Genomic DNA, 16,685 nt, shown 5'->3' on the forward strand with positions numbered 1-16,685 from the left:
GGCTGAGATCTAAGGATCACAGCTTAAAGCCAACCTGGGCAGGAAAGTCAATGAGTCAGGGGCAGTACATAGGGCCTGAGTTCAAGAACCAGGGACAGATGCCAAAAAATAAATAAATAAAGGAAAAAACCAGCCGGATACCAGTGGTTCACGCCTGTAATCCTAGCTACTCAGGTGGATCACCGTTCAAAGCCAGCCCAGGCAGGAAAAGTTCGTGAGACTCTTATCTCCAATAAACCACCAGAAAACCAGAAGTGGCGTTATGGCTCAAGTGGGAGAGCACTAGCCTCGAGCTAAAGAGCTGCGGGACAGCACCTATGCCCAGAAAAAATAAAATAAAAAAGGGAAGAAACCATTACTGACCTTTTTTTTTTTTTTTTTTTGTCAGTCATGGGGCCTGAACTTTGGGCCTGAGCACTGTCTCTGAGCTCTTCAGCTCAAGGCTAGTGCTCTACCACTTGAGCCACAGCACCACTTCCAGCTTTTTCTGTTTATGTGGTGCTGAGGAATCAAACCCAGGGCCTCATGCATGTGAGACAAATACTCTACCACTGAGGCACCTTCCCAGCCCCTTGACTGACATTTTCTGACACATATCCCAACGCATCAGCCATGGCCTTGTTCTGTCTCTTGTTTAAGCCCCTGGACTTCAACATGGATACAGATGCAGTAGCAAGCCAGGAACCAACGGGTTACACCTATAATCCTAGCTATTCAGGAAGCTGAAATCTGAAGATCATGAATTGAAGCCAGCCCAGGCAGAAAAGTTTCATCTCCAAATAACCAGCAAAAAGCCAGAAGTGAAGCTGTGGCTCAAGTATTAGAAAACAAGCCTTCAGCGAGAAAGTTAAGCTAGATAGAGCACAAGGCTCTGAATTCAAGCACCAATATCAACACACCAACACTTGCGTGCACACACACACATACATACACACACACACACACACACACACAGAATGCAGTGGCAAAGAAGTTAATGTATCATTTTACTTTATGACAATAAATAAGTTATCATAAAAAAAGAAATTAATGTATCATTTCCTAAATCATGGCATTCCTGATGGGGAGGGGGACAGGTATATTATGTTCACACACATGCACATATGCACATACACACAAACATCTCTTTGCAAATTCAGAGAATAAAAAGGTTGGAAGACTATTCAGCACAATGTTCACAGGAACTAACCCCAAGAAGTGGTTTATGGGTGATTTTTGTTGTTATCCAACCTGACAGTTTCCTTTTTAAAAGAGCACGTCATCAATATGTATTTAAGCATTTCAATTAAAAGTGGCAAGTTAAAGAATAGATTTCTAATCTGAAGAATTGTTTAGAAAGAATAGGCAGGTGGCCATTAAAAAAATTACGAGTAAGTTGATCTCTAGGCAGCTTCTCATTTCTCAGAATGAAACCAGCCCAGGGCCAGTTGCATCACCATTTGCTTACTGCCCAGTATTTGAGGATGTACTGGGCCTGTGTAGAAGAGAAGCAGTCCCATGCCTAAACTCATACACAGGCGGTACAGCATAAGGTGGCCTCTGGTGAGCCTAGTCATCTGGAATTGAGCTATCATACGTCTCCAGGTCATTTCCTTGTCGTCAGAAATTGTGACCTTGACCAGGTTCTTCCAGACCAGTCAACCCAGGTTCAACTACTTACTAACTCAGACTCTCTCCATCCCTTTGAGGTACAATTTCCTCCTCTTCAAAATGGGGATAGAACCCCTGCAGGGCGTTTGTTAAGTGTTCAATGAGGCAGAATGTGCCAAGAACCTTGTGAGAGCTTCACAAGGAGCATGACCAAGAATGTTCTCATTCTGTATGGGCGCCCTCCCTCTCCCTCCCCTCTCTCTCTCTGCAAAGGCCACTCCACAACCCCAGACACACCTATGCACCTTTGAACTGAATGTAAAAAGGGACTTCAGCTGGCCCAGTAGCTCACGTCTGTAATCCCAGCTACTCAGGAAACTGAGATCAGAAGATCACAGTTCAAAGCCAACAGGGTAAGAAAGTCCTCAGGACTCTTGTCTCCAATTAACCAGACAAAAGATGAAAATGGAGCTGTGGTTCAAGTGATAGAATACCAACCTTAAGTGGAAAAAGCTCAGGGACAGCACCCAGACCTTGAGTTCAAGCCCCGGTACTGGCACAAAAACGGCAGGGCTGGGAACTTCAGCCATCCTGTTTCAAAGGACATCCATTTTCAAAACACAGCTTAGAGACCCAGCCAGATCTTGCTCCCTCTCCATACTACTACAAACACTGTCACCACAGGCTGGCACCTTGGCATGATCTCTCTCCAGACCATAGCCATCAGCGCAGGACTGGAAGACTTCCAATGCAGAATGCCATTTTCCAGGATTCTGAGCCAACCCAAGTGTCTGGGTGTAGAAATAGCCCTGGGGGTAAGGAGGTATCTCAGTCACTGTCCCCAGGCAGCAAACCAGGCTCTAAGCACCGCCCCATCCTGGGCTGCAGATATGAAGAGGCCTATCTCCTGCACCAGCCCTTGCCTGGCTCCCAGCCTCTGGAAACCACAGACTTCTGAGCAACACTCGGGAAATAGGGCCGTTCACGGAAAATGTTGCCAAAGTTAAACTGGGTACCAAAAGGACAGGGCCTCACTCTGCATCCCTCTAGGAATGATTGAATCACTCAAGCACAGGGTTAAAACTGAGGCAGAGAGATGTTGCACTTAAGAGAACAGAGCTGCATCAGAAAAGGAAAACCAACTTTAGGTCTCAGTCCCATCAAGATATGTATCTTGGGAAAATTACTAAGACTCTAGGACCATTTCCCATGGGATCAGGAAGTTGGGACTGGCCAACAACTCCATGGATTCCCAAAGCAGGACACGTTCCTAAACTCTCTCTGCTAGCCCAGGTACTGGAAGTCCTGCTGCTTATCTGCCTATCTGTCCCCCTTTCAGTCGAAAATGCCCCTCAAATCCAGGAGAGGACACTCAAGGCAGCCACATACACATCAGTAGTGAGTAAACATGTGTCCACAATGCCTTGGAAACCTAACCTGAGGACTCTCCCAGCAGTTCTAGGGGTCCAGGGAGAGCCCAGGACCTCACATAATAGCAGTTCTAGGGGTCCAGGGAGAGCCCAGGACCTCACATAACAGGGCTCCGATGAGGATCAATCTCCCCACTCACACCACTGTCCCAGGAACAGCAGGGCCTCCCTAGTTACCTTACACTCCAGGGCCACTTCTCAGGGAATGGACCAAGGTCAGAGTGTTATCACTACAGCTGTACAATGTTACCTACCTAGCAAGGCCTCATAAGCAAAGTCGTTGGGGGACCTTCCCAGGCCCACGGTAGGGAGTCTAAATGGGCACAGCCTGTTTCTCAAAGGTGCTATTAAGCTGGTGACAATGTACCCCCAAATGCTCAGTATGGAAAATTGAGCATCAGCTTTTGCACATGTCGCCCTAGCACTGGACAAAGCTAGACACACAGACAATGAAGGAATAAACTGGCTTAGACCAGACCCAGCTGAGAGGTAAGCCAAGGTAGAGCACAGCTGGACACAAAGAACACCCTCACTTGCCTGGTAGAATTCTCAGACCCGAGGAGGGCCTCGTGGAGACAGTGTATTGGGTCTACCATGATGAAGAGCAACTTCCCTCTACAGAGAGTTTGGCTATCTCCCTTCCTTTCCATTCTAAGAACAAAAATATGCTTGTGGCCAGGTACTGATAACTGATGCCTACAATCCCAGCGACTCAGAAGATTAGGATCTGAGGATCTTGGGTCAAAGCCAGTCTAGGTAGAAGGGTCCTGTGAGAATTTATCTCCAATTAACGAGCAAAAACCCAAAAGTGAAGGTGTGGCTCAAGTAGTAGAGTGCAAAAGCTAAGGGTGAGTGCAAGACCCTGAGTTCAAGTCCGGATATACACACAGAAAACATAGTGTGTGTAATGATCAGTGAGTCTCAAGGAAACGTGAGGAGGTCAGCATACTGCCAGGCAAGTAAGGAATAAAACATTAAACCTCATAAAATCCACCCTTTTCAACCCAAGCAGGTCCACTCCACACAGCAGTGCTGTCCCTGGGTAGTCTAAAACACGGATGCCTTCATGTCACAACCTTGGATCTTGAAAAGCAGCAGCCTACTCCCTGGTCACAGTCTTCCAGGGACATTTCACATGCTGCTGCTCCCACCAAGTGCTCATCTAAGGAAAGCCAGAATGGACTGGGTTCCTTAAGGTTCTGATATATTCCAGAAGTCTCATATAGTTGCAGAAGCCAAACCCTCTGGCCAGATCCTTCTTCGAAAACCAGCAATCCAATGTTGCAAGCACAGCCACTGGGGGCCAGTTTGGTATACAAGAGGAGCCTGCAGAACAGGAAAGGAGGCCGAGTGGACAGTGACACTGGCCCAACTGGCCTCTCCACATGCTGCTGGGATGGCTTCCTGGCCTGTGTCATCCACCTCTAGAAAATCAGAGCCAGCTGCATTATTAGTCTCTTCTCCTAAAGGTGCCCTGGGCATGAATGCCATGGAGCCCTCAATAGAGAAGTTTACAAGCGTACTGACAGGCTCAGCTCAAAGAAGCACTGCTGGGGTAATTCTGTCCATTCTGATTTTTCAGACAGAGAAGCTCAAGAGAAGGCCTGGGACTGGCACAAGGTCACCCAGAAAGAATCAGGGGCCATTTTCAAAGCTGTGGACTTCCTGTTCACCACAGTGTTCACACTATTGAGATTCTTGCAGCAATAAATGTATCTCCAACATTATCTGTCCAGTTAATCTGAATTTTTTTTTTCCAGTCCTGGGGCTTGAACTCAGGGCCTGGGCACTGTCCTTGAGCTTCTTTTTTTATTGCTCAAGGCTAGTACTCTACCACTTGAGCCACAATGCCACTTCTGGCTTTTTCTGTTGATGTGCTACTGAGGAATTAAACTCTGGGCTTCATGCATGCTAGGCAAGCACTCTACCACTAAGCCACATTCCCAGCCCCTGGATTTTATAGAACTGTTCTTAAACAAGCATATGTACAACAGCTTACGCAGATGTCCAATTTAACCCAACTGAGCATCCTTTGCTAATCTACTAAACACAACACTGAAGAACCCTTGGAGATGCCCTCCAACCTCCTTGTTTTGGAGATGAGACTGAGGCCTCCAGGATGAAGGGATTTCCTCAAAGTACACAGCTGCAGCCCTACAGAACTATCGCCAACAGTCTAAATTCCTGTCTTTTCAGGGAGCAGGGTGACCCTGAACCCACAGCAGAGTATAAAGAACAGAGAACAGACATAGATCTCATTCTTGCTGCTAATCACCAAGATGACTATCCAAACACACTCAGCAGGGAGGTCACTGAGCAACCAGCTCAGAGGCCTAGTCAGCTGGACACTGAGGTGTCATGATGCCACACCTTTGTCAAAATGTGCAACTTTGGAGGTCAGCGAACCAGGAGGACAAAAAGCCATCTACAGAGGATGAAAGTAAATCGTTCATTCTCCTATATCCACCCTGGGAGCCAGGAGCCCTGCAGAGGGGCACAGGGATGATCCACAGAGACCAACACAGAGAACATCCTCTCAGCCCAACAACACAGCAGTCCAACCAGACACAGAGTGCAGGACAAGGAGCCCTCCCTCCCGGAACTAAGTCACACAGGCCCCCTATTGTGTCAGCTTTAAAACTGAACTTTGCTGGGCAAACACACTCAGCTGTGTTCAAGAAGTCCACATGCAGAAAGGCCCCCCAAGAAAGAGGGAGAAGCTTTGTTGATCTATTTTTTAAGCAAAGGCCTGGTGGAGCCTTGTTGATTTGTTTTTTAAGCAAAGCCCCGGTCAGTCATTTGCTATAGTAACTGCAATAAAAAGCAATAACAGTCAGCATTGGCTGGATTCTTTCACTCTCTCTGGCTTTTGTAGATTTTTTTTAAGAAAATAAAACCAAGGAGTCACCCTGAGCATTTTGGATCAAACCAAGGATTTGGACTCGCAGTGTGCAAGGAAAGAGGCCTGATATAATAATTACCGCCATCACTGGCTGGCCTTATGACAGCTGGCAAAGGCAATTAGCAATGGGGTGGAGGGGTGTGTGTGTGGACTGAGGATCTAATAAAACAAAACATCTCCAGTCTCACAGGGGCCCAGGCGCAGCTAATGTAAGGCGATGAGAGGTTCTTCTTCAGGACAGTGCCGTTATTAGTTAATAACTAGTCCCCAAAATGTCAGAGGCCTCCCAATCCTTGGATGGAAAAAAAAAAAAAAAAGCAAGTTGGGAATGCACTAGTTCCCCTCCATTGGGTTCTGAGAACCCAACATCCATTCTGCCTGATTTTTCTAGGTCCTTCTAATACTGCATTTCCCAGCTATAATTTGTGAGAGTAGGAGGGCCCCCTATCTTGTTTCTCCTTTACCCTCCAAGCTGTCTCAACCACAGAACCCCTGAAGCAGTGTCTTCTTCCCACCAAAGGCTCCTTTCCCCCCAGCATAATCTTTCCAAACCAAACACTCAATGGTTTGGGGAGAGTCAGTTGGTAATTACATTTTGAGCAGTGAACCGGTTGTGCCACCGCGAAAGGAAAAGCACCCAATGCCTGAAGAGCAAAAAAAAATGCAATTTCGGCACTTTCTTTTGGAAAAGGGGCATTGGAGACCTGGAGGAGAGAGAAAAGGACGAGGGACACGACGGAAAGCAGGGCAGCGTGTGAGAGGAAGCCTGCGCTTCTAACGCAGACACCCCAGCCCAGGCTCCTGAGCTCCAGCCCTCGGGGGGGGGGGGGGGGGGAAGTCCTGCGCGTGACTCAGTGGGGCCAGAAGTCTCACGGACCCTGGCAATGAGACAGGGTGCGGGAGAGGGGAATAGGGCTGATGGGGGGTGGGGGAGAGGGGAGTGTTCGCGCGCAGCCCGCCCCGCCCCTCACAAGGGGGGGGTCCCCAGGCCTTCCTGCCCCCCCTTCCCCAAATCCGGCCCAAGGTGAGAGAGCTAGTCTCGAATCCCCCCCCCGCCCCCCGCGCACCGGCTAGCAGTGGAAAGGGCGACCGCTTCCAGGAAGGAGCCCCCCGGGCTCCAGGATGCGCCTCAGGAAGGAAAGCGCCGGGGGACGCGGGCAGGGGGGCTCCCCAGGCCCAGCGGGGTCCCGGGCCCAGGCGCGCGCGGCCCCTTACCTCCAGGGTCCGGATCTCCTGCTGGGTGAGGTCGTTGGACACGGCGCATTTGGTGCGCAGCCCGCGCAGGCTGCCGATGGAGATGTCGATGAGCTTCTGGAGCTGGCCGCACTGCTGCAGCGCCCGGCCGGCCGCGGCGCCCCCGCCGCCGCCCTCCTTCTTCTCCCCCATCGCCGCCGCCGCCGCCGCCGCCGCCGCGCGCAGCGCCGCTCTATCCATGCCTCGGCATCGGGGCCGCAGGGGGCCGAGGCAGGGAGCCCGGGGGGACACGGGCGCCTCGACAGGGAAGCCCCCCCACACGCACACACACACACCCTGCGCCGGGAAGGGGCTGGATGAGGTGGGCCCCTCGGCGCTGCCGAAGCAGGGATGCTCTCCCGAGCCGGCCGCCGAGTCCGCTGTTCCCGCCGCCCAGCCGCGGCGGCAAAGCGAAAGCCGCGGCGGACCCGACGGCTGCGGCTCCCCGAGCCTTTAAGCTGCTGCCGGGACCCGAGCGGTGCCGCGAGGCATGCTGGGACTTGTAGTCCGCGCCGCGCACCTGCCGCCTGGCCCGCGCCCTCGGGGCCCCGCCCGCGCGCTCCGCCTCGGCCCAGCTCCCGGGCACCTGCCCTATTGGGAGGGGCTGCCGGGCGCTGGCTCCTTCCCCCGGTACTGAAAGGCTGGGGTGCCTCCTCTCCCTCTTCCCATCTCCACCCCACCCTACACATACACACACGTCCCCGGCCTTCCCGCGACCCCCGGATGGGGCGGGGCACAGACCCGCGTTTCAGTGTCCGCTTAGCCCTGGAAAATGCGGATTGTGGCGGTTCCATGTATTTGTGGATTTAGGGGCTGCCGTGTACTGGGAAGGGTCTGAAAGAATTTTTTCTAGCAAAATGCCGGGCTGGTGGCGTGGCTGAAATGGCAGAGCGCCAAGCAAGCAAGCTAAAAAAAAAAAAAAAAAAGCCTGAGTTCAAATTCTGACTCCAGCACTAGCTGGAGAGTTACCTTGGGCAAGTGGTGGTTCTCTGAAGGTGTGTTTCCCCTCTCACCCCACTCAAAGCTTGGTATAAGGAACGCGTTTATGTATCTGTAGCACTTAGATTGATTACTGGTGCACATAAGTCGCTGGACCAATGTTAGCAAGTGTTCCTTTCTAAGCTCTGGTTTCCTGAATAAGACCGTGAACCCAAGCAGTCAGGGATAATGGCAGCAATACTACAAGCCTGTATTTGTGCCTTCTAACCCCAGCATTCAAGCCCACACAAAGCATTACCTCTTCTCCCATCAGGCCACTTCGTGCATTCTGTTAACTGGCAAAGTTTAAAACCATGTTTCTGATCAAAAGTCTTCTTATAGACTTAAGACTGTAGTCTTCTTACAAACTCTCTTATATGTCCAACATCTGCCAACCAGAAGAAATTTCTCCCTACTGAATTTTCCTTTTGAGCTCATTGAATGTAAAATCACCCACTAAAGTTATCTGTGCATCCTTTCCATAGAAATGTCAGGCAGACAATAAGGGGTACACAAAGTTGTGCAGTGCATCTCATGTGCTCTTTTAGACAAGTCCTATCCAATGGCCTAGGCACAATGTGGGGAGGTTAAGAAAACCTACATAGATTTTTTTTCTTTTTGTTTTTTGTCTTTGGCACAGGGCATGGAATCCAAGCCTTATTTTATTTTATTTTATTTTATTGTCCCAGGATCTGGGCACTGTCCTTGAGCCTCTTTGTGCTCATGGCTAGCACTCTACCATTTGAGTGCCACTTCCAGCTTTTTCTGAGTTGTTTATTAGAGATAAGAATCTCCTGGCGGGGCACTGATGGCTCACTCCTGTAATTCTAGCTACACAGAAGGCTGAGATCTGAGGACTACGGTTCAAAGCCAGCCCAGGCAGGAAAGTCTGTGAAACTCATCTCCAATAAACCAACAGAAAACCCGAAGTGGCGCTGTGGCTCAAGTGATAGAGCACTTGCCTTGAGCTGAAAAGCTGAGGGACAGTGCCCAGGCCCAAAGTTCAAGCCCCACACTGACAAAAAAAAAAAAAAAATCTCCTACCTGGGCCAGCTTGGAACTGCAATCCTCACATCTCAGCTTCCTGAGTATCTGGGATTACAGGTCTGAACCACCAAAGCCCAGCTTATTCTTTTCTTTTTTACAAGTTATTTATGTTTAATGCTTAAAGGTCTGAATGCATAATCTTACCTCATAGAAGAACTGGTGGTCAATGTAATGCATTAAAACTATGTACAAAAAAAGGCAACTAACCATATGGCAGTGGCTCATGCCTGTAATCCTAGCTACTCAAGAGGCTGAAATCTGAGGATCCCAGTTCAAAGCCAGCCCAGGCAGGAAAGTCCATGAGACTCTTATTTCTAATTAACCACCAGAAAACCAGAAGTGGCACTGTGGACCAAGTGGTAGAGCACTTGCCTTGAGCTGAAGAGCTCAAGGACAGTGCCCAGGCCACGAGTTCAAGCCCCATGACAAAACAAAAAACCAGGAAGAAAGCAAGCAGTGTTCACCCAGGACAGAGTACATTCTTTATGTCTCTCAGAGCAGGGGTCGATACAAACCCTCTTCTTCAAGCATTATATTCTTGCTTGAGTGTCAGACACTAAAACACTTAATACTGGATGGCAGTTTATATCACCCCCTTACTTCAATGGGATATTAACTTTTTTGATGGGGAAGGGGGCTTGAACTCAGGGCCTGGGGGCTGTCCTGAGCTCTTTCACTCAAGGCTAGCACTTTACCACTTTGAGGCATAACACCACTTATGGGGGGAATTTTTGTGTTTAATTGGAGATAAAAATCTCACAGGGACTTTTCTGCCAGGGCTGACTTTGAACCGGGATCCTCAGATCTTAGCCTCCTGGGTAGCTAGGATTATCAGGGTGAGCCACCAGCACCCGGCCATAGTTTTGTGTTTTAGAGCATTCTATCTTCTCATTTGTCCTCTTTCACAAGAATACAAACTCCCTATGGGTAAGGCTTTTGTGTGTGTGTGTGTGTGTGTGTCTGTGTCTGTGTCTGTGTCTGTGTCTGCCTGTCTGTCTGTCTGTCTATCTGTCTGTCTGTGTGTGTAGCCATTAACACAGAGCGTATTGGGCCAACTTGATATAAGAAGCCACACCCTTTGGGGAAAATGCACTGCCATGTTGGTGGTCATGGCTGGACTGAAGACTGGGCAAACTCCAGCACCCAGGCTGTTCTCCCACCAGGCTCCATGTCATCAGCTGCTTCCTGTTCTGTGAAGTTTCCTTTCTACCTGGACAGAACATTCAGTAGCCATGCCTGCTTAGCTCAGCTAGACTTGGTTTGCAGGGTCCAATGAGCCACACATTTTACAAAGCCACAGAGAACACAAGGATCTGTAAGAAATCTCTCCTCTGTACTTTTAGTAGTCATTAAGTAACCACTCAGTGTCACTTAGATGGCAGTCCCAGTTCTGACCTGAAAGAAAACAGCAGTCGACAACCCAAAAATCCTTACCCTTGCCAGGCACTCAAGTCTCATACCTATAATCCTAGCTACTCAGGAGGCTGAGATATGAAGATCCTGATTCAAAGCTAGTTTAGGTGAACAAACCTGAGCGACTCTTATCTCTCCAACTAACCTGCAAAAAGTCGGAACTGAAGGTGTGGCTCAAGCAAGCAATAGAGTACCAGCCTTGATTGAAAAAGCATAAATGATTATTTTTTTTGTCGGTTGTGTGAGTCTGAACTCTGGGCCTGGGCACTGTCCCTCAGCCCTTCAGCTCAAGGCTAGTGCTCTACCACTTGAGCCACAGCACCACTTCTAGCTTTTTTTGCTTATGTGGTGCTGAGGAATTGAACCCAGGGCCTCATGCATGCAAGGCAAGCACTCTACCACTGAGCCACCTTCGCAGCCCAATATAAAAGATCTTGAGGCTCTGAATTCAACCCCCTCTTCCCCCTTCTCTCTTTCTCTCTCTCTCTCTCCTTGCTGAGTTGCTGTGTAACATTGAACAGGTCATAAGTGCTCAGCTAATCTCTGGTGTGACTCCTCATCCACAAGATAGAAACATGTTGTGAGGATAAACAGATAATTATGCAAAATGGTGATCATAAAATAAGGGCACAACAATCATAAAATAAGGGCACAACATATTTATTTGGTAATTACTACTAAGCAGTTTCTTTGGGCTGTTCCAAATGCCTGATTCACTCTTTTATTTTATTTTATTTTTGTTCCCATATTAGGGCTTGAACTAAGGGCCTAGCACTCTCCCTTAGCTTTTTTTTTTCTTCCAAAAGCCTGGCACTCTATCACTTCCATCTTTTTGATGGTTAATTAGAGATAAAAGTCTTTCAGAAAAAGCCGGGCGCTGGTGGCTCACGCCTATAATCCTAGCTACTCAGGAGACTGAGATCTGAGGATCGCGGTTCAAAGCCAGCCTAGGCAGGAAAAACCGTGAGACTCCTATCTCCAATAAACAACCAGTAAACCGGAAGTGGCGCTGTAGCTCAGGTGGTAGAGCGCTCGCCTTGAGCTGAAGAGCTGAGGGACAGCACCCAGGCCCAGTGTTCAAGCCCCACGACCGACCAAAAAAAAAAGTCTCACAGACTTGCCTTCTCAGGCTGACTTTGAATCTTGGTTCTCAGATCTCAATCACCTGAGTAGCTAGGATTATAGGTGTGAGCCTTAGACACTGGACGAAGCAGTTTTTTTCAACTACCTTTCATCTGAGGTTGGTTGCATTCACAGAGGCAGAGCTGTGAGTATGAAAGCCTGACTGCACATTACTTCCTAGAACGTCAGAGAACAGTCCTGGGAGTCTCTCAGGAGACTGTGCTGTGTCCCTAGGCCTGTCCCACGCAGCTCCCAGGGAGAAAATCCCAAGGACTCTCTGTGGAATCCAGCCTTAGGCATGAATTCCAGAGCTAAAGCCTACACTAGTTGTTATCCCTTGGGGCCCCCGCTGACATCTCCCAGCTTATCTGCTACCCAAGGCAGTTTCAAGTCAAGGCCCTGATTTAAGAATGTGATGAAGTAACAAGCATATCTAGAATAAATAATAACACATTAATACCCACAATGATGATAAAACATCTTTATATTGAAGGCCTCCTTGCAGGCTGTCCATGAACCCCAGGGCTATAGACAAGGTTAAGAACCCTGCCGTCCAAATGAGTTTCTCTGTCTTTACTCAATCATCTTGAATGGCACTTTGGACTTTCATGTCTTGGGAGGTGCATGGGGGAGTTGTTTGTTTGTTTGTTTGTTTGTTAAGCAGTACTGAGGCTTGAACTCTGAGTCTTTTGCTCTTGCTTGGCTTTTTCTGTCAAGGCTGGTACCCTACCACTTGAGTCACACCTCCACTTCTGGCTTTTTATTGGTTAATTGAAGCTAAGAGGCTCACAGATTTTTCTGTCCAGGCTGGCTTGGAACCACAATCCTCATATCTCAGCCTCTTGAGTAGCTAGGATTATAAATTTAAGCCCCTGGAGCATTGGCTCCACTCCCTTTTGTTACCGCACTCCTTCCTGAGCTTCTGTCCCTTCCTACCCTGCACAGAGCCTTCTGCTGGTAGACATCCAGCAGACTCTCCTCCTCTGTTTCACCTTATGAACCTTGCCAATTCCCAACCTGGGCAAAACCCGGCCCTCCACCTTCTCCCAGCAGCTGTGTAATGCTGGAGAAAAACACACAGTCCTGCCATTGCTTGCCCTTTAAATTTGTGACCACAGACCTCAAATTGGCACTCCTCACTCAGGCCTGGCAGAGCTACCAGCCTTTCCTAGAAAGTTCATTTTCCTGCTCTCCAGTATGGCAAGTTCTCCACATGCCTCAGCCAATTATCTTGGCTCATCTTCCTTTGAGAACCCCCCAAACCAACAGATCAGACAACACTCCTGATCCCATCCCAGGAGTCCTGGCTCTCCTCCTGGAGCCATAGAGGAGGCATTCTGTTCAAGACGAAGGCCAAGAACTTAGTTCAGGCTCCCGGTTCTGTCCTCTCCAACAAGCTCCAAGTCTCCATCCAGCAAGCAACTGGGTTGTCTCTGAGTCATTATTTTGTCTCTCTCTGCCCTGTTATTTTCACATGCATCCAAACATATTGTAGTATTCCCTTCATGAAGGAAAATAGAGGGGAGAAAAAGGAAGGGAAGGAGGGAGGGGGAAGGGGGAGGAAGAGAGGGAGGGAAGAAGGAAAGAAAGAAGAAAGGAAGAGAGAAAAGAAGAAAGAGGGAGGAAGGAAAGAAGGAAGGGAGGGAGGGAGGGAAGAAGGAAGGAAGGAAGGAAGGAAGGAAGGAAGGAAGGAAATTCAAGCCCCAGTATCACAAAGAAACAAAATAAACTATGTAAAGATGAAGTTAGTAGCTGAGCATGATGGCACACACTTGTGATCCCAGCCCTTTTAGAGGCTGAGGCAGAAAGATTGGCAGGGGAAGGGGAGTTTGAAGTAAGCCTGGACCATGTAGCACAACAACCTGTCTTTAAAAACCAAATAGGCTGGGCACCTATGGCTCATGCCTGTAATCCTAGCTACTCAGGAGGCTGAGCTCTGAGGATTGTGGTTCAAAGCCACCAGGTAGGAAAGTCTGTGAGACTCATTTCTAAATAACCACTAGAAAACAAGAAGTGGCACTGTGGCTCAAGTGCTAGAGCACTAGCCTTGAGCTGAAGAGCTGAGGGACAGTGCCCAGGCCCAGAGTTCAAGCTCTAAAACCAAAACCAAAAAAGAAGAAGGAGGAGGAGGAGGGGAAGGAAGAGGAGGAGAAGGAGGAAGAGGAGAAGGAGGAGGAGGAGGAGGAAGAGGAAAGCAAGCAAGCAAGCTAATTACAAAGCTGAGGAAGAAACAAAGATACTGGGCCCCAGAAACAAGCCACAGTAGGAGTGGGAACCCTGGGGTGCTGAAAAGGTGCGGGGGGTGGGGGGTGGAAAAATTGTCCTAAGGGCAATGGAAGAGGCTGCAGGGCAACCTAGAGGCAAGTGAAGACTGGGATACCCAGCACTGAAGCTAAGGAAGGAAATAAACACTGACCTCTGCTTCCACATTCAGCTCTGCTGCCTTTGTCTTCCTTGGCTAATCCCGTTTTGAAGGGTCCTAGGAAGAGCATCTGGGATGCAGGACTGAAGGAACACTCACTCTCCCAGGATCTAAGGGGAGTGCAGCTGGAGCACGGTAGGGATCCTGGCCAGGTGATTGGCCAGCACATCTTCTCTTGGCTCCAAAAACAACTCCAGCTTCTAACCTGCATCTCTCCTTCATGTAGAGCAAACCTTAGAAGAGCCATCAGCACCCAGCCTCTCTCCTCACATTCCATTTTTCTCCCAGAAGTTCCAGCCTGCTCCTCTAGTTTTTTTCTCCATCATTCAGACAGACAACTTTACAATGGAATTCCTCTTTTCAAAGTCATAGTGGCCTCCTTCCAAATCTAAGAGTCAACTTCTCCTTGAAACAATTCTCTTGCCTTCCCTGCTGAGCCTCATACCTCTGCTTGTCCTCGGTGGTCTCTGGCCACTACTTCTTGTTGCTCCTTGCTGTTGCCTCTTCCTCTAAATAGGCTTGCTCCAGAGGCCAGTGCCCCCTGGGGACTGTGTCCTTTGGGTTTTTTCTCGGGTTGACCTCAACAATAAGCATGGTACTATCTCATCCTTCAGCTTCCAGATCAAAGTTCAGGCACCATGACTAGCAAAAAAAATCAAAACTTGGGCTGGGAAGGTGGCTCAGTGGTAAAGTGCTTGCCTTGCATGCATGAGGCCCTGGGTTCGATTCCTCAGCACCACGTAAGCAGAAAAAGCCAGAAGTGGAGCTGTGGCTCAAGTGGTAGAGTGTTAGCCTTGAGCTGAAGAGCTGAGGGACAGTGCCCAGGCCCAGGGTTCAGGCCCCATGACCAAATAATAATAATAATAATAATAATAAATTAACAAATTAAAAACTTTCTTTCTTCTAAAAACACCATTAAGAAAGTATGTAAGCCAGGCGCTGGTGGCTCATCCCTGTAATCCTAACTACTCAGGAGGCTGAGATCTGAGGATTGCAGTTCAAAGCCAGCCCAGGCAGGAAAGTCCATGAGACTCTTATCTCCAGTTAACCACCAGAAAAATGGAAGTGGCGCTGTGGCTCAAGTGTTAGAGCACTTGCCTTGAGCTGAAGAGCTCAGGGACAGAGCCCAGGCCCAGAGTTCAAACCCCATGACTGACCAAAAAGAAAAAGAAAAAAAAGTATGCAAGGGTTGGGAACGTGGATTCATAGTAGAGAGCTTGTCTAGCATGGGCAAAGCCTTGGGCTCCATTCCTCAGTACCACATAAACAGAAAAAGCCAGAAGTGCTGCTGAGGCTCAAGTTGTAGAGTGCTAGCCTTGAGCAAAAAAAAAAAAAAAAGCATTAGGGACAGTGCTCAGGCTCTGAGTTCAAGTCCCAGGACTGGCAAAAAAAAACAAAAAACAAAAAAAGTATGCAAGCTACAAACTGGAAGAAAGCATTTCCACTTGAAGTCATTCCTTCCTCCAGGTCCATTAGAACTATATTAAAAAGATGGTTTTTTGTTTTGTTTTGTTTTTGTCAGTCATGGGGCCTGAACTCTGGGCCTGGGTGCTGTCCCTGAGCTCTTCAGCTCAAGGCTAACACTCTACTACTTGAGCCACAGTGCCACTTCCAGCTTTTTCTGCTTATGTGGTACTGAGGAATCAAACCCAGGGCCTCATGCATGTAAAGCAAGCACTCTGCCACTGAGCCACCGTCCCAGCCCCAAAGATGTTCTTTTTAATTTTATAGAAATTGCTACAAATGCTTGAAAGCTAGAAGCGGATAGGTCAGTAGTAAAGGATTTAGCAAAGCTGATAATAAGCAACTCTTGAGAAAACAAATGGTACGAGAAAAATGAGCATAGATTAATGTTACCCATAGTCCTAACAGGATAAAGAGCAAATGCTGCTCTGTACCAAATTAGAATATAATGAGCTAGAAGGCTCAGAAGAGGAAAGAAGGCTAAGTTCTCACTGTGCACAATGTCAAGTCATTAAACACTCCCAAACTGAAAAACCCATGTAATCATGCAAACATGCTGCTTAAAGACATGTAATAGAAAAACTCAAATAGCCAGTAAAAAGAGTTAAAGCATTTGCTGTGGGGTGGAGCAATGGTCAGAGTGACCTCAATTTTTCATTTTGTTCATTTATTTGGGTGTTAGCAACACAACTTTGAAATTTAAGAATGTAGCTTATCAGGCACCACCCAGACTAGATGATGGGAACTCTGAGGACCCTGGCAAGAGCCTGGATTTTAAAGGGCATCAGAGCAAAAGCCTTTCTAAAGACGTATGTGTCGGAGGGCAGGGCTGTTTAAGACACTAGATCAGGAGGAAGAATGGAATGTTCCTGCACCAGCTTTGCAAGGCTCTAAGGTCTATAGACATCATCTAAGAACAAATGAATAGGCCTCCCACTGGTGACTAAAAACCCCTTTCTGGCAATCAGAGACCCCATTTGGCTCTGTAATTGACATCCTCAGCAAGGATTCAGAGTTCCTTAGGAAAGTCATGGCCAGTGCCCTAGCTTGGTACAACTGTCTTCTAGATCAGGGCAGGATAACA

General features: G+C 48.4%; 1 protein-coding gene across 2 annotated transcripts in view; it reads right to left on the minus strand.

Moving 5' to 3' along the window:
* The window catches only part of Ksr1 (kinase suppressor of ras 1), a 156,013-nt gene extending 148,459 nt beyond the window's left edge, over positions 1–7,554 (minus strand). For both annotated transcript variants that reach the window (XM_042693767.1, XM_042693775.1), the window contains exon 1: positions 7,138–7,554. In XM_042693767.1, the coding sequence (XP_042549701.1) occupies positions 7,138–7,356 (219 nt within the window). In that variant the 5' untranslated portion in view covers positions 7,357–7,554. The remainder of the gene's footprint in view (positions 1–7,137) is intronic.
* Positions 7,555–16,685: the final 9,131 nt, after the last annotated feature.

The sequence above is a fragment of the Dipodomys spectabilis genome, unplaced genomic scaffold (genome assembly GCF_019054845.1).
Source record: "Dipodomys spectabilis isolate Male_0828 unplaced genomic scaffold, ASM1905484v1 ptg000004l, whole genome shotgun sequence".
In the NCBI taxonomy this organism is placed as follows: Eukaryota; Metazoa; Chordata; class Mammalia; order Rodentia; family Heteromyidae; genus Dipodomys; species Dipodomys spectabilis.